The sequence below is a fragment of the Scardinius erythrophthalmus genome, assembly GCF_964197995.2.
Source record: "Scardinius erythrophthalmus genome assembly, chromosome: 21".
Taxonomy (NCBI): Eukaryota; Metazoa; Chordata; class Actinopteri; order Cypriniformes; family Leuciscidae; genus Scardinius; species Scardinius erythrophthalmus.
In genome coordinates this window covers 24878951-24897777 of record NC_138241.1, presented here as the reverse complement: position 1 = coordinate 24897777, position 18827 = coordinate 24878951, and the positions used below count along the sequence as shown (strand labels likewise).

General features: G+C 35.1%; 2 protein-coding genes across 3 annotated transcripts; both read left to right on the top strand.

Moving 5' to 3' along the window:
- Positions 1-8066: 8066 nt before the first annotated feature.
- On the top strand, positions 8067-15736 carry sncga (synuclein, gamma a). 2 transcript variants are annotated; one of them, XM_081350460.1, is made up of 6 exons: positions 8133-8384; positions 8502-8534; positions 11741-11782; positions 11894-12021; positions 12810-12871; positions 14722-15736. In XM_081350460.1, the coding sequence occupies exons 1-5, from the start codon at positions 8264-8266 to the stop codon at positions 12864-12866; spliced, it is 381 nt and encodes a 126-aa protein (XP_081206586.1). In that variant the 5' UTR covers positions 8133-8263; the 3' UTR covers positions 12867-12871; positions 14722-15736. The 2 variants fall into 2 exon arrangements, with proteins under 2 accessions (XP_081206587.1, XP_081206586.1); XM_081350461.1 differs by lacking the exon at positions 8502-8534 and having other exon boundaries at positions 8067-8384.
- Positions 15737-16690: 954 nt separating this feature from the next.
- LOC308681505 (uncharacterized protein) lies at positions 16691-18667 on the top strand. The gene is made up of 3 exons (XM_081350459.1): positions 16691-16829; positions 17938-18216; positions 18469-18667. The coding sequence occupies exons 1-3, from the start codon at positions 16757-16759 to the stop codon at positions 18516-18518; spliced, it is 402 nt and encodes a 133-aa protein (XP_081206585.1). The 5' UTR covers positions 16691-16756; the 3' UTR covers positions 18519-18667.
- Positions 18668-18827: the final 160 nt, after the last annotated feature.

Sequence of the window (18827 nt, the reverse complement as noted above, 5' to 3'; positions counted from 1 at the left end):
TTCCTCTCCCTCCTCGTAATAGTTTCAAAGACCTCCAACAATCCTCGGAAATGAACCCCCCACCCACATCCAGCTTACTCCCCATGGAAAGGTCGCTGAGCCTGGAACAATGCGGCCCGTCAGCTCTCAGGCTTTACATGCTCAGAGGTGCTGGACACACACTTGACTGTATTGAGTGAAAGAGAAAGCAAGTTTTTTTTAAGGTGACGCACATGAACAGGACACATACATGCAGTACGCTTAGTTAGAGTCACCAGTAAAATTACAGTAGGTGCTGTAATTCAAAAGTGAAAGCAGGTACAGCATCAAGATTTTCAATTTATATATTGCTTATCCCTACTGTTATGAATGTAAAATGTAAAATGTTTCAGGCTATACTACGCAGTCTATTCCCAAAATGGAATTCCAAAGATGACATAATAATAAATAAATAAATACATAAATAGCCTAACCATATAAATAAATATACGAAAATGTAAAAAGACAAAAATACGTATTTATACTTTAATTTCCTTATTTAGGGGAATCGCTGCTTTCCTTAAGGGGAGACACCCCAGGAGCATAAAAAAAATAAATAAATAATAGATATCAGCATGAAACTTCCAAAAACTTTTCCAAATGAATCGCCACTTTTTACAAATGAATCGCTACTTTTTCAAAATGAATCGCCACTTTTTCCAAATGAATCGCTACTTTTTACAAAAGTGAATCGATACTTTTTCCAAATGAATCGCTACTTTTTACAAAAGTGAATCGATACTTTTTACAAAAGTGAATCGATACTTTTTCAAAATGAATCGCCACTTTTTCACAAAAGTGAATCGATACTTTTTCAAAATGAATTGCTACTTTTTCCAAAAGTGAATCGATACTTTTTCCAAATGAATCGCCACTTTTTCCAAAAGTGAATCGATACTTTTTCCAAATGAATCGCTACTTTTTACAAAAGTGAATCGATACTTTTTCAAAATCAATCGCCACTTTTTACAAAAGTGAATCGATACTTTTTCCAAATGAATCGCCACTTTTTACAAAAGTGAATCGATAATTTTTCAAAATGAATCGCTACTTTTTACAAAAGTGAATCGATACTTTTTCCAAATGAATCGCTACTTTTTACAAAAGTGAATCGATACTTTTTCAAAATGAATCGCCACTTTTTCCAAATGAATCGCTACTTTTTACAAAAGTGAATCGATACTTTTTCCAAATGAATCGCTACTTTTTACAAAAGTGAATCGATACTTTTTCCAAATGAATCGATACTTTTTACAAAAGTGAATCGATACTTTTTCAAAATGAATCGCCACTTTTTTCACAAAAGTGAATCGATACTTTTTCAAAATGAATCGCTACTTTTTACAAAAGTGAATCGCTACTTTTTTTTACAAAAGTGAATCGCTACTTTTTACAAATGAATCGCTACTTTTTACAAAAGTGAATCGATACTTTTTCAAAATGAATCGCCACTTTTTCACAAAAGTGAATAGACTTTTTCACAAAAGTGAATCGATACTTTTTCAAAATGAATCGCTACTTTTTACAAAAGTGAATCGCTACTTTTTTTTTACAAAAGTGAATCGCTACCTTTTCCAAAATGAATCGCTACTTTTCCCAAAAGTGAATCGCTACTTTTCCAAAAATGAATCGCTACTTTTCCCAAAAGTGAATCACTACTTTTTCTAAAATGAATTGCTACTTTTTCAAAATGAATCGCTACTTTTTTCCAAAAGTGAATCGCTACTTTTTCTAAATGAATCGCTACTTTTTTAAAATGAATCGCTACTTTTCCCAAAAGTGAATCGCTACTTTTTCAAAATGAATTGCTACTTTTCCCAAAAGTGAATCACTACTTTTTCTAAAATGAATTGCTACTTTTTCAAAATGAATCGCTACTTTTTTCCAAAAGTGAATCGCTACTTTTTCTAAATAAATCGCTACTTTTCCCAAAAGTGAATCGCTACTTTTTCTAAAATGAATTGCTACTTTTTCAAAATGAATCGCTACTTTTTTCCAAAAGTGAATCGCTACTTTTCGATACTTTTTCTAAAAAGGATTGTTACTTTTTCCAAAAGTGAATCGCTACTTTTTCAAAATGAATCGCTACTTTTTCCAAAAGTGAATCGCTACTTTTTCTAAAAAGAATTGCTACTTTTTCCAAAAGTGAATCGATACTTTTTCCAGAAGAGAATCGATACTTTTTCCAAATGTGAATCAATACTTTTTGAAAAGTGAATTGATACTTTTCTAAAAGTGAATTGCTACTTTTTCAAAATGAATCGCTACTTTTTCAAAAGTGAATTGATACTTTCATTAAAAAGAATCGCTACTTTTTCCAGAACAGCTATACCCGGCCGGTGCGAAACTCTAAGTGTTATAGGAATCCGGATGAATGAGTATAATTTCAGTAAAGTGTTAAAATAGAATAATCAAACATACACCTACATTTAATGATTAACAAACATCAATTAAACCTTTTTCATTTTTGAAGTCAGATGAAACAAATGATATTTTATCAAAGTTCGGGAGAAGCGTTCAAATAGTTAATCTAATCGTCATGGGAGGAGCTCATCCAGTCAACTCAATTAACATCAGGAGGTATATATACAGCAGTTTTTACTGCTGTTTTATGACAGTTTTCCAGCATCCCTCCACCAACCCATCTCCTCACTTACTAGTCCTATCCCAAACCTGGGATGGGTGAGTATTCTGGGTTCGGGCCAAATTCCGAGCTCGGAGCCCTCCCCTCGGACAGCATGGCACATACACACATCCTTTACTCTATCTAATTAAGTGTGAACTCGTGAAAGATGTAATTAAATTACTTTGCCATGCTGAAAAGACAGTAACGTGCAGAAACTTTCACCCACTTATCGGAAAGTGGACACTTTAACGCGCTTCCATGTCAAAGTGTCTGTTATCAGATCTGTTGAAGATGCTGTTTCTCTTCATGTGTGCCAAGACATTTTAGTAACCCTAACCGGATTTGGAACAGTTTGTTCCATGTCAGGAATAAAGATGGTAACAATAGCCAGGCCATACAGTTATGGTGATATTAAATGACTTAAACTGTGATATAAGATTTTGGATATATTGCCACTCTCTAAGTCATTCATTCCCTGTGAGACTTCTTGCAAATACACCATACATACACCTCTTACGTTTTGTTTGGTCAGACCACAAGGTGTCGCTGTGGCCTCAAAGCTCACTGCCACTCTGAGCTTGATCGCTATGTCTGAGGTAAAACATGCCCCACTCATTAGCATACAGAGGAAGAAATGTGCACATAAATAAATGTAGACATAAATACATATACATAAATAAATGTGGAAATAAATAAATGCATAAATAAATGAAAAAAAAAAACTAAATGTGGAAGAAAATACAATTATACATAAATAAGGAAATAAAAGTATAAATACTCATTTATTTTTGTTATTTTACATTTATTCGTATATTTATTTATTTATTTATTATGTCATCTTTGGCATTCCATACCTTACAGATGCCTTCCAAGAAATCATAATGTCACACATGATAACCTAGGACAAATTCAAGTGAGCTATCCAGCTAACAAAAAGAATATTTAAGAATATAATATTTAAAAGTTGGCATGAAAAGGAAGATCGTCTTTTTCTTCCTATTGTGACGTCTACAATGGCTTCTCAAGCAAGAAAACATGTAGGGCGTGAACTTGATTTTTTTCTGTTGGTAATTGATTGGATCGTTGTGGTTTGCTGCGATATCTTGTGTAAGTGACAGGTAGTCCCGCCCTCGAGCCAGTAAACATGTCAACCTCACAGTATAGCCTATGTTTAATTAATTCAACAATTAATAACATTTTGAATAATGCAATGGATTATAATAATTTAATTGATCATGTTGTCACCAAAATGAGCCAAATGTCACCAAATAAGCATATTAGAACGATTTCACAATATTACTGTTGAAAATCTTACCAACTTCAAACTTTTGAATGTTTGGCTATGTATAAGAATTATGTCATTGTTAACAGAGACAATGGATGAGGTTTTTTTATATTGAAAATTGTGTTGATATTACAAATTTCAATGCTGACTCACAGTTTGACGAGCCATTACTTGGCTACCAGTAATGTACATTTGAAGTGTCAGTAATTCACTACTCATGGCATGGTGTATAAATGATCCCAAGCTGTGGGCAGAGAGAGCCTTGGGCTATATAACATACAGAATATGTTGTGCTGAGGAAGGCTTCACTAGCAGTGCATTAGCTCCTGTGTGGTCAGGCGGAAGCGCTGATGGTACAGTAAGAGACCTTTGCTGCGGCGTCTCTTGCTGTTGGTACAGTTGGCAATAACATACACAGGTATTTGAGCAAGGCTTGTGACAGTTTTCAACATATGTGTTATTTAGCACTATTGTGCAAATTTGGAAGCGCTTGAAGAGCTACTTAGACGTGTAAAGAAAAAGTGTCTTGTCACATTTCTCACCTTTTAACTAATTCTTTAGACACAAGTTCAATGAAGGAAAAAAACATTTTATTGCTAGGCAACACAAGCTGTTGCAAAAGATTTCAAAGTCAAAACAGGCCCTGTGGAGGTATTGTGTGTGTGTGTGTGTGTGTGTGTGTGTGTGTGTGTGTGTGTGAGAGAGACAGAAATGTTAAACTTTACGGTCTTTAAAGAAAGTTTTAAAAAGTTACCTTGCTTTAAATATAATGCAACTATAACAATACACTTTCTTTTCATTTCTATCACTGCATTTACTTACTGGCTTACAAATCTATTTGTGTACAAGTATAAAATTTACATTTATTTAAACAAGTATGTTTTCAAACATACAGCTGTATATGTTAAATTATTCAACAATTATTAACATTTTGAATAATGAAATGGATTATAATAATTTCAATGATTATTTTGAAATGGAGTTTAAAAAAAATTCCCCTGAACTATTGAAATTTGCATGTCTAAAGACCTAGCCTTTAGTCCTAAATTTAAGCTTTGAAAACATGGGAGTGTCACCATGATCTCTAGGAAAACACTGTCATTTAAAAAAAAAAAAGTAATCTAATGTCTGCCATTCGCACCATGCTGTAGCTGCAATAAAAACTCGTACTTTTGGTTCAAGCCTCTTCCTACACAGCAGGGATGTGGTATATGATCACAGATAGGATTTTTCCTTTCTCAAAGCAGCTCTTAAGACGCCAGTTGCTTTATCACACTCTCACATTAACCGCAGTCAGATGATCAGTTTGGTCAACCACAAAGACTTCTGTTACAGGCAGTAACACTGAACAACTCTGACACTGAACAAGAGATAGATAGAGAGAGAGACAAGGAGACTTAACTCTAAACAGACTTAAAAGACAACTAACAGTCATACGCACATATATGACTATGAACATAGAAAACAACAAAAAACAACTGACCTTCATAATGAAATGAATTAACCATTGAAATGGTTTCACATTGACTGTAAATGCTGCAAGACGCATGTAGTTCAAATAGCGCAGCATTGCACTCCAGCTTTCAGCATAAAAGGCCTTTTTGTCCACTGATGAATTCTATTAAATTAGTGCTAAGATCAAATGAGAGAAAGTTTCCTTTCGCAAAGTTTGATGAACATGCTCAAGATATGGCTTCAAAAGTGATTCGGGAGAGCATAGATGAGATATTTCACACTGTTCTGTCATCATGTTAGTAATTAGTTCGGTAATGATCATGCTGTTCTCCCAGGGCCTCGATTTTTGCCACGTGACGGGTACATATTGACCCGACAGCGCTGAGTTCTGAGCAGCCAGTATTAGATTACATTCTCTCATTGTCCTGAGAAATGCAAGGCGTTACAGCACCTTCATCATAAAGGTGGATTACAAGGTCACATGACCACTGGTGACCAGATACTATTTCTGCTCAGAGATCCATGTATACAAATATGTCCCTTTAAGGGCACTGCCCTAGTGACAAGCTGTTTTACCATTTAAGGTACAATTCTTGCACAGAGTGCATTAATTCCTGTCTGGATGAAAACGAAATGTTATTTAATATACCTGAATCAAGCTGACTATATTTCATTCCACCAGCCAAAGACATTTTGTAGGGTTTAGATCAGGTAGAAATAGCTCCTTAAAGGACTATACAGGAAGAAATTCTAGACAGATTCTAGAATGAGAATGTCCCACCCAAGTCGATTAGTTATTTGAAAAAAATGGACAATCTCCTCATACTGCCCAAACTCTATGTATAAATAGGTAAGAAAATTCTTTCATCAAGCGAATTCATGGGTTTTTAACTTCATAATGCATCAGACTAACATGCTTGAATCCTGCTCATTCACCAGCTCACTGAGAAATTTAACTTAATAAATATAATAAAGGACTACATAATTTCCCTAGTTCATGTTGTAGTAGCCAACAAGAATTACATCTATGATAAAAAAACAAATTTAAAATATTTAATTTCGAGCCTAATGGCTTTTCAACAGACAATATCCTATTCTGTCCTACAGTCCATACCACTGCTTCCCATTAGCTTTATAGATGTGATCCACTCAAAGAGGATCCATATTAGATTAGATCCAAAGTCAAGTGAAAGTGGCAATTAAAAACCCTCAAGATTATTAACAATGAGGAAGTTACCTTGGGGAGGTCCTTATCCTCAGGTTGGAAAAAGAAAATTACATTTATTTTGACATACATTCATGATTTATTTGAAGAAATGTAATCTAGCCACATATTAATATGACTAAATATTAATGATACATTTAATTTAATTCTAATGACTTCTAATAGACTATGAATCAGTGCTGTTATTGTTAACTATTAAAAATATTTTTTGTTATTTGAAATAAAGCTGAAATAAATTAAAATATAAATATTAGATGAAAAACTCAAACTTAAAAAAAACAAAAAAATATAGAAAACATTATAAAAATGACAAAAGCACATAAAGAAACGAAAACTGGAAACATAAAAATAAATTCACATTCAAAATGTTAGTATATAAATAATATTTTAATTGAAATAATACTAAAATTACACTGCTACAGTAGGAATCCATAGTAGGGATGTGTAAATGGTGTGTGACAAGGACTGGTTTTGGCTGGCATGTAAATTTGTGTTGTGGTTTGCATGTGCTGTGGCAGGATTAAAGGGATAGTTCACTTTGAAATTAATTTTTGATATGTTTTAGCTTACCTCAAGGGCATCCAAGATGTAGGTGTCTTTGTTTCCGCAGTAGTTTCAATTTTGATATTTTTAGGTCAAACCGTTCTTGTCTGTCAGTCGTATAATGCAGGTCTATGGTCACTATCTGAAAGAGCATGCACAGAGAAGTCCAAATTAAACAATTTCCCATCATAAGTACACATTGATGGCCTTAGACACGAAACGAGCGGTTTGTGTGAGAAAGCGAACAGTATTTATATCGTTTTTACCTCTTGTACACCTTCCGGCGCTTGCGCAGACTAAGCCAGAACGCGCACACACGTCACACACCAGGAAGCGCGCGCGCCCTCAGATCACTTGGACGTGGTTGTGTAGAGGTAAAAACGATAAAAATACTGTTCATTTTCTCACACAAACCGCTCGTTTCGTGTCTTAGGCCATCAATGTGTACTTACGATGGGGAATTGTTTAATTTGGACTTCTCTGTGCATGCTCTTTCAGATAGTGACCATAGACCTGCATTATATGACTGACAGACAAGAACGCTTTGACCTAAAAATATCTAAATTGAAACTACTGCGGAAACAAAGACACCTACATCTTGGATGCCCTTGAGGTAAGCTAAAACATACCAAAATTTTATTTCAAAGTGAACTATCCCTTTAAGGGAAGAGGTTGTTTAGTAGTTTTATGAAGCTGTGCGCTGATGCTGGATTTGAGCATTAACAATTTAATCTTCCAGTATGTGAATCTCATTTATTATGGGTGGCTAGAGAAAACAGGCCAAACTGAAAAGCTTCTTGTGGATTCTATTTCTCGGCATTCCTCTCACCCACTTGTTATTATACCCCCCTATCTCTCTCTCTCTCTCTCTCTCTCTCTCTCTCTCTCTCTCTCTCTCTCTCTCGTGCCTTCTCCCCCTCTGCTTGACTTCTCCTCTTGTTAAGGGTGTCCCAATCTGTCTGAGCACTGAGTGCCCATCCCTCTCTCAAAGGAGCTGCACACACACTCTCTTACCACACTGGCAGTCAGAGCACACACAGCTCCATCCACCAGTTATAAGACAAGAGCCAGTTCCAGTTGAAGGACATAAAGCCCATCTCCGAGCTCCAGAATGGATGCGCTGAAGAAGGGATTCTCCATGGCTAAGGGGGGAGTGGTGGCCGCCGCCGAGAAAACCAAGGCTGGGGTGGAGGAGGCAGCTGCCAAAACCAAAGAGGGGGTCATGTATGTAGGTAAGTACAAATTCAACTGAAGGGAGAAAAATCAGAGAATTAGATCAAAGTCAGGAATGCCTTTTTTGTACTGTCTAAAAATATATTTAATATAATATTCATTACTTTTTTCTACAGTAAAGTGTAGTGAAGACGAAGCTGTTTTACATGGTATTGTGTGCCATTTTCATACTTTAAAAACACTGCAATTGTATATTTAGAAAGCAATTGCACAATTACAAAATCATATTTAAAGATTTAACATATATATATATATATATATATATATATATATATATATATAGTTTGTAATATAATAAATATAATAATATATAACATATTAATCAATTAAATGTATACAGAAAGTCAAATCTTATTGAATTATTTCTATCAAATATATTAAAAAAAGTAATTGAGTTTGCCCGGCATGCTTTTTTGAATGATAAAACAAAATTTTATCATCGTCAGTGTTTTTTTTGTTTTTTTTTTGCTTACAATGCATGGCGTAAAAAAACTAAACATCACTGATGCTGGCACTGATGATAAAGAGTCCTGAAAATGAAAACCAGGGCAATGAAGATAGATGTGGGGCATGAACCCATTACATGACTGCTCTGCTTCGTCACTACAGTGAGTGAACAACAGCGAGAATTCAATAGAAAAAAACCCAGCTCAGTCCACCTGCCTGTTGTCTCAAATCAGATCACAAATTCATCTGCCGACCCAGCTGTAAACAAGACTGATAAACAAATGACATGGTTACTAGTACCGTGGTTATTTACTCTGTCCAGAGCAGTGGCCATCTTTTTTATATCTCATTTATACTCTAAAGAACGGATGGGGAATGAAGAGGGAGATATAAAGAGATAAAGAAAGACAAGAAGATAGGGAGCAATAAATCGATGAGCTGTGAGTGGCAGACACATTATGAAGAGAAAAGCCAAACTGAACCCCATTTATGTTGCATTTTAAATGGATATGTAAATTACAAGATAGGTCATACTTTATTTTAACGTCAAAAGAAGGTCTAAATATGCTGATCATTTTCTTTTGCATTGTTACTACTATACTATAGTACTAAATTATATTGACATAATATGGGTAACATTTTATAGTACAGTGCAGTACAGTGTTACTGTAAATTACTGCATCTTGTACATGACTTTTGGCAGAAACATTGCGAGTAATACATCATTCCTTCCTGGTTGTGCTATATGCTCACAGGAGCACACAGCACTACAATCCCATTCCCTTCTGGTCCACTTCAGAGACCGGGGTCAGTCCGGGTCAATGCACAATCTTTTATGATTCATAATGGCTCTCAGTGTGAGTACAGACCAGTGACAGGAACATGTCATTCTGTTTTCAGTGTTATGAACAAAGCACAATGTGCTTGCTATTAAATGACCTGACTTATGTAGGAGAAGTGTGTGTGTGTGTGTGTGTGTGCGTGCGTGCGTGCGTGCGTGCGTGCGTGCGTGCGTGCGTGCGTGTGTGTGTGTGTGTGTGTGTGTGAGTGTGTGTGTGTCAGCCAGTCAGCTGGAGGTAAAAGCTTTCCTCCAGACCACACATATGGTCTTCAATCTACTTCAATCTACTCAAAGAAATCTCAAGCCTCTCAAAGAAAAGCAGGTCACTTTGCCCTGAACTGTGACAAACTGCCCACTCACATACAGCACACACCTCTGTCTCAACTACTCTATACATATAGAATATAGTGGGGAAAGACCACATTGAAAATCAGTGATTCAAAATCGAATTTAAACTCGGAAAGAACAAAGTTTTAGGGTTTAAAAATGTGAAAACAAAGAAACATTATGAAGTAGAAATGATGAATAAAAAATATTTCTTCAGACGGTCAGATGTTTTTCCATTGCTCTCAAATCATGCCAGAGAACATGATAGTCATGTTTGAGATAGACTGGTGGCGTTGAATGCAGCATTTTAGCTAGAAAGCACAGAAAGTCCAAGACTTTTGGACCCCTCCTATAGATCAAGCAGAACTCACATAAAACTGTCACTTTAATTTCTGTTGCATTATATAACACCAATTTCATCACAGAACTGTGTGAGCACAGTCCAGATGAATTATTTTTTAGGACTTAATTCCATTAGAAATTAAGAGCATTGGGATTGGAGCAGAGAGTGAGGTGATGTAATTCAGACTAATGTATAGAATAAAAAGCTTTAAATTGATTTTCAAGTATAGATCTTGCTAGCATTATTATGTGAAAAAGTGCTGTGGCATATCTGTGTTACATGATTAAGAAAGAAACATCTCAAACATATCTTCCTCTAAAATCGATGCACAGCTATATTTATATCACAGTCTCCTCCTCTTAATCTTAGCAGAAGGCTACAGCCGCAGAGACGTTTTGTGCTTCGTCATGTAATCAGAGATGCTGTGGAAGTGACATCATATTGCAGCAGGGGTTGGGCGGTGGTAATGTTCTCAGTCTTTATTGATTATAACATTAATAATACAAGATTCCAGGCATGTTTGTGTCGCAAGCAGAGGCTAAGTCCTGAAGAATGTGCATGTCTTTTAATAGTAAATCAGCTCTTTGTCCAGAACAACAAGGACAATGTCATGTCTCTTTTGAGGGGTGTTTTTGTTGTGCTGTGTGAGCGCATGTTGGGAAGGAGGAGCAACTTTCACAGACACGTTGCTGTGGGCTCAAAGGTTCTGGGAATGAACAGAGCTTATGCTTGTTCTAAGGGCCATTCGTGCAACGGAGATTCAGCTCTAGTGATGCCAGGGCCCTTTCAGAAGCAGAAGCGGGTTTTTTCCACTGTTAACATGCAAGAACATGCAGCATCACTCAGTAGAAAGGATGTTTCTCGATCTGTAAAGCTTAATAGCACTTAGTGGTGCCTGCCAATCAACAACCGGAACACTGACTGTAGATCAGAAGCAAATTCTACTTGCCATGATTTTTGTAGAGTCTCTAGGGTATTGGAGATAGCCGGACATTTAGTTGCACTGCCAGACGAGACTAAGTGTATGGATCTCAGAGCAGGAGCCATAGATATCTGTCTAAAAATAAGATGAAATTAAGTACAAGTTTATTGGAAAAGCATTTGTTCACAAGAGTGCATGTCTGAGCGCTTAAAGGGAAAGTCCACATAAATAGTAAGAATCTGTCATTCTTTACATCGTTTGCACATTCCAAACTTGTATGAATTACTTTCTTCTGCAGAACACAAAAGAAGATATTTTCGGAAAATGTGTGAATTTTGTATGAAAAAAAAAAAAATTCATAAAGGTTTGGAATGAAATGAGGGTGAGTAAATGACAGAATTTCATTTTTGGGTGAACTGTATGTAATTTCAACAGCGATATTACTTGTTCACAATGAACATTTTATTTTTGACAGGCACAAAGACAAAGGAAGGCGTTGAGACAAGTGTAAATACAGGTAAAAGAATGAATAGAAACAGAACATAACTAAACAACACTTGTCATTTTCCTAAAACCCCAATGGAAAATCTCAAATCAAAATGCAAGGATGCTTTTTCATCTGTCCTAGCTGCCCAAAAAACAACTGAGCAGGCGAATCTTGTGGGTGAGAGTGCCGTGGCTGGAGCCAATCAGATTTCAGAAAAGGCAGTGGAGGGGCTGGAGACTGTGGTCGTATCCACTGGCCTGGTAAAACTGGTGAGGATTTTCATATGCATCATCATATGTGACCAATAATTGGTCAAATAAATTAGATTTTTAAATGTAAAATTGGTGTCTTTAGGTGCACTGCATTATTATTTGGTCTTATCATTCAGTATGAATGCAGTATAAATAGCTTAATGCACAGTTCAGTCATAAAGTTGGTCTTTTTGATATGATGCTCATGTTTTTCTTTCATGGACAGGATGACCTGGAGAATAATGAGGTGCTTTCAGAAACTCAATAAATGCATGTATGCAATAAAAAGCATGCTGAATGATCACATTTACCTCACAACCATGACCATTAAAGACTAAAATCTATACATTTGAATACATCAAATTATACATTTTAGGAGTTTAGTATCCAGGCCTGCAGCAACCAAGCAAACAATTTAACTCGCTGTTCAGCAAGAGTGTGATCTTCATAAATAACCCATTTCTGCTTTCCAAACATTGCTCTGCATTTTTAAAAGTTTCAGCATCCCAGTTTCTTTCATTAGAACTCCAAAATTGTTTTTTATTCATTTAAATCCCTACAAACAGCTCATGATGAACCATAGCCACACATTATACGTCGTTGTACATAAACATGAACATGAGTCTGACATCTTCCAGAAAGCAATAACAAAACAAGAAAAAAAAGAGAGAGAAAAAAAACATTTGTATTTCACAAATGTTTTTCTATTTTGCAAATAGGCTTACCTGACGACGTGAAAATATGATAATCAGCGATTTATAAAAGCCGTTGACAGCTGAGATGTGTTGTTGTCTTTCTGCCTCCAGGGGGAGCTGTCGAAGCATGAGGGAGCTGTAGAGCAGCCTACAGACGCTGGACAGTAGGTGAGGTAAGAGAGCAGAAGTTTTTCTTGAAATTGGATTTAAAAACAAAATAAAATCTGTAATAATCGTTATCTAACTATTAAATGAATCTCAGAAATAATAATAAAAAATCGCAACATTGTGTGAAATCAAATTTTCAGTAGGCTGCTAAACATCTTGAATTAAGTTTAGGCTATTCCACTCGTATTTTTCCCTATTTGCAACAAATCAGCATATTTATTTGATAGCATAAATCTAAAAATCTATGGATCTCATTTAGTCAGTTGTATGCTTAAAACAAGAAGAAAATCTCATTCAAAATAATAGACCTACACACACACATGAAGAATAAAACCAATGCAATGGACTGCTGCACAGTCTGGGATGGGGTAGAGTGGGGGAAAACGCCCCCCTTAAGGAAAATGTGACATTACAGTGAAACAAAACATAAATGTGACTAGAATTGCCATCCCGGTTTTGAGTGACTATGGCAGGAGTTATTCACCAAATATTAAAATTGCTCATTCTTCATAATTAATTAGTATTTTGACTAAAAATATTTTTGTACAAAGGGGGCGTTTTGCCCCAGCGGTGGGGTAAAATGCCCCCTTTCTTACCAACCAGTTTGCTTCATAGATCAACAGCAAAATGAACAGACAATAGTTTTTAATCTTTAAAAGTAAAAGGCAAGTAATGTATCAACATTAATATTTATTTCAGGAATGTCCAAAATAGCCAAATTCAACTACCTTCCATCAGTGAGTTAACTGTGCTAGCAAACTAGCTAGCTAATGCTCACTTGAGGTAATTTTTTCATGTTTTGTTCAAATATTTTGATTTTACCACTTAGTTATACTGCATTAAGTGTAAAACAAAGGATTTGATAGACTGAAATATGTTATTATAGTAATTATGATAGAGAGAAACTATTCCCCCTGGGGGGCGTTTTACCCCACAAGCTATGACTTTTTTTTTTTTTTTTTAATAATTTTTTAAATATAATTATTTTCCTTATAAATAACTTATGATCTCAAACTACAGACTTCACTATTCCTCTATCATACATCACTGCAATATCCTGCAGAACAATATTCTCTTAAACACTTGTTTACTAATATCTGAAAATTATAGCATTTACCATGTAATCCTCTTCTCTTCAAATATGTCGCTGGTCAGCTTCTCTATAGAGATTTGTATATCCCCGTTATCAACATAGTGCATAGCAACAGTAAAAATGTATCTTAACTACCTCCAGTTGTTATTTTGGGAAAAACATGTGGGGGGCGTTTTCCCCCACTCTACCATACTCTCTGGAAATTTGCTTCTCATGTACAAATGAAAAGATTTATTTATTTATTATATACCGTATGTGGAATAAACTTTCTTTACAGAAGCATATACATTTAAAAAGCTGTGTGCATTTCATTTAGCCCTTTTCTAGTCATTTTGTAGGCTACTTTGTCTTTGCTTCAATACATTGAAAGCTGTATGACTGAAACACACGTACGCAACCTTTAGGAAGTAATTCAGAATTTAGGTCAGCGTGTTTACACAATTGCAAACAATGCTGACATCTGAGCATTTTTCTTCCTTCAAACACTGAACCAAATTCAGTGTCCTGACTCCTGTCACATTCAGCAGTTCATGTAGTTTACAGTCTTATCAGAAAGGTTTTACTGTTACAACATTGCACATGTGCTTCAGCTCACAAATTCAGAGACGATAAAGGACACAAACAGGCTTTGTATAAAACGTACCTGTTTCATGTGTAGTGAGTTTACCAGTTGATTAAAAAGTGGTATTTTACAAATAATGAAGAGTCATCTCCACAGTATGTCAACCATACCCACGTAAACGTCTTTGTGTTTGATTTCAGGCTGATGTCGCACTGAACACCCCTGTGATGCTCTGCGTCTTGCTTCATAGGAGAGAGAGAGTTGATTAGCTACTGCTGACCATGCCTTAATATTATAATGCTAAACCTCTGATGGACACTAAATGATATCTAACTTCACAAAAAACAGTCACCCACCTATCTCTCTTGCTTTCTCCTCATGAAAAAGCTACCTTACTTTCCTTCACAGAAATACTATTCACAAGAATAAAACAACTCCTTTATCTAGCTATGCAGTATTCACGTATTTTGTGCAGTGCGTGTCATTACCACATTTGTGCAAATATTACATGCACGTGCTTGTGATTTGAAGATTTTTATATATAGCCTAGTCTGTCTTTCTTACCTGCCCTGAAACTGGTATACCAGTTTTCCTCCACCCAACACAATGAGGTTTGATGTATGATGATGATTTCACAGTCATTGTGACGAAAAGGAAAACATTCCAATCCGAATATACCAAAGTTGTTGTATCGGAAGAAACAAGGAGCAGAAAAAGACAGAATCACAGATGTGTAAATCCCAAAAAAGAAGGCAACTGATGGTGTTAAATGATTAAATATGGCCGATTAAATCTGTTTCAGTATTATCTTAAATTGTAGTTATAGCGTGACGGGCTTCAGAAATGCTCTTATATGTAGTTTGCGAAAGTATATCCATATAGACAACTCACAAAATCTGCAAATGATCACGGAAAAAAAAAGGTTGCTGCATTAAATTTTTAAGAAAAATCAACTTGGATGTTTAATTAATTTAAACTTAAATCGCATTTTAAAAAATGAGTTGAATCTTGTATATCTAATAAAAAAGGTTGGAAATTGCTCATTTTGATGAGTTAGGTTAACATAACTAGGATACATAATGTGTTTGCATGCTGCCTCACAACTACATGTTCATACTCATTTACTTGACTTACAGAACAGTCAACCAATGAAGTCTGAAAACAGCTGATTTTTTTTGAATAAGCCTACTCCACCTGTAATAAATTCAGTTTGTGAAAAATAAACCTATTCTCATTTTTTCCTTATTTTAAAGACAGAAAATATATAAGGCTAATACATATATAAGAATATATAAAAGACCATATTGCAAAGAAAGCAAACAAGTCTAGATTTCACAATATTTGTAGTATAAAGAAGCAAATTAGTAACATTATGTATTCAATTATGCTTCATTCCATAACATAAATAGTACATACAGCTCCACCCTTCATTCAGCGAAACAACAAAAACACACACCCTTCTCAGATCAGAACACACCTCTCGCTCTTCCCCTCCCTGTTCCCGGCGCACAAGCACATTCAATTAAATATGCATCCCATCGACAAACAAAGACTTCATGACACACAGCTAACATCCCATATGGCCATTACTATAATGCTATAATGAGAAGCTTTGTGCCTCTGGCAGAATGTCAGCGTTTATGAAGTTTTCATGGTCTGCATGCGTTATCCGAGTTTGAAATTACAGCTACATTCAGCTTTTTCCACATTCCAGTATTGGGAGGAGACGGAGATGTCTATCAGTCCTTCGTTTTGCTCTAGCTCAGGGGAAAGTCATCTACAACAAAACATAAATGCAACTGAAGTCAGAAATGGCCATAGCAAAATTAAGACTATCAACCTCCTAGGCTATATACCTCCCAAACTATCTCCATTTCCCCTGACCTATAAAATGAAATAACTATAAATAAAGTAAAATATGGTAAATAATACTGATAATAAATAAATTGAATTACATATTTAAATGACTATAAGCTCTTATTTCAACAAATGCTGAGTTCTACTGAAACTCTGAATTATGATGAGACAAGAAACCAGCAAACCAGTCAAACAAGCTTGCTGTTCTCTCAGTTGACATCTTTTACTCCACCCAAGCTGCAGTAGCCAATAGGCACACACATCCCTGACATACTTTCATGGAGCAGCAGCCCAATAAAACCACATGCATCACTGGCCCCAAAACACTGACACATACACCCGCTCTTGCAAACATCAACTACTACGCACTCTAGAAACATGTCTTTCCTTTCAGGATTTATGGGTAATAAAGCAGCAGATTCATTTGTCGACCAGGCCGTGGATAAAGCAGGTGAGTTCCTTCTGTTTAAGAAGCTTAAAGAAACTTTCAAGCTATTTTTGCATGAAAAGTTTTTGTCCTTTTTATGCCGAGACATTTCGTGTCCTCATTTAGCTAGACTTTATATTACTTTCAAAACTGAAGGGCACAAAAATATAGATGAGATTTCTTTTATGAGATAAAAAAGCTCTTATTTATGTATTTTAACTAAACTATTGGCTCGAGTATACTAATAATCATATAATCTAACTTTCAGGGCTATTATTGGGGTTATTAGTTAACTCAAACTAAAACTAAGAACAAAAACATAACTGAAGTAACATAAAATATATTTTTATTTCAGCTAGTCATTTGTTCATTTGTCATTTTCATTTAGTTTAACTTGATTTAATAAAAGAACTAAAACTGAAATAAAAATGAATAACTATATATAGATGTATTTAAAAAACAAAACAAAAAAGACAAACTTCAACAAATGAAAATGAAAAATATAAATAATAAAAACAAATAAAAAAATATTATAAAACATAATATTTATATTAGTAAAATATAATAGTATCGCGATACGAAAATAACACTGATTTCAGCTAGTGAAAAACAAAACAAGACATCAACTTTTAATTAATTTATTTCTAACATGTCCTTTTTAGTTAGGCAATCTCTCTGGGCATTAATAGAAATATGATGTCATTACTCGTTTAACTAAATTAAATCATAAACATTGACTTAAGCTGGGAAAGTTGTTTTCCCACCTTTTCACAAACTCAATGTTTCAGTGAACATGAAATTTAATGTAATGTTTCACCTTTTTTCAGTTTATACTTCTAATCCTACCTATAAGCTATAGTGTTTGATCTCTATAAAAGAGCTAGATGAAATATTTCTTGAGAATGCAGTCAGTCCAGTAGTTGTGCCACTCCTTATAAGGTATGAAGCTAGAAAGGCCCTAGTATATAAGTAAAACACAAAAAAATCAAAGACTCTTTTTATTTTTAGACGTTCAACGAATTTCTATACTTTTTGGCCACAATCTGCTGGGAAAGAGGAGCTGTGGTGTGTGAAAGTGAACTGCAAAAAAATGTCATTACCTTTAAATAACATTGCTGTTAAATTCTCCTAGCTGCTGCAGCTAAAAGAAAGGTGAAGGAAACAATTACTGGAAAGAAACAGGAAACTGATAAGACCGGGGGCATGGGAGGTCTTTTCCCAAGTAAAGACGAGAAGGACAATAAACCAAAGGAAAAGGCAGGAGGTGGAATATTTGGTGGCCTCCTTTCAGCAGATAAACCTAAGGAAAACAGCACTGGAGGAGCCATCAGTGCAGGAGGCAGCATCAGTGCAGGAGACAGCATCAGTGCAGGAGGCAGCAATGCAGAAAGCAACAGTGGAGCAGACGGCAGTGAGTTTGCTCATCCTTCTTATCAAAACAAAATAATGACAGTACTACAACTATAACTATAACTATATATATATATACACACACACACACACACACACACACACACACACACACACACACAGAAATGTTTGAACTTCTAGAGATCACAAGTCAAAACTTGGTGATTCTAATATAATTTCATAGAGAACATTACAAAATGTAAATCCACCATGCACAAATATAATAACATATTCATATTTTGTGTTTAATTAGGTTTCAACGATGCACTGGATGACCTTGCTCTTGAGTTCAGTGAGAAATGATGTTCTGACAATAAGGAAAAATCTCTTTGGCTGAAGTTTTCCTGCTGGTGAACTTTGCCTAACATTGGCAATCTCCTAGTGTCATGGACTTTTTTACTCATGTAAATAGTCTGATGTCTCTTCAATCTTATGTACGACCACTACTAAAATATATATATATATATATATATATATATATATATATATATATATATATATATATATATATATATATACTAGAAATCCTCATTACATCCATATTAAGTATTTTGTTCAAATAACAAAGAAGTATTTTCTTTTTCAAATTTATTTAGCATGATTTTGATTTTA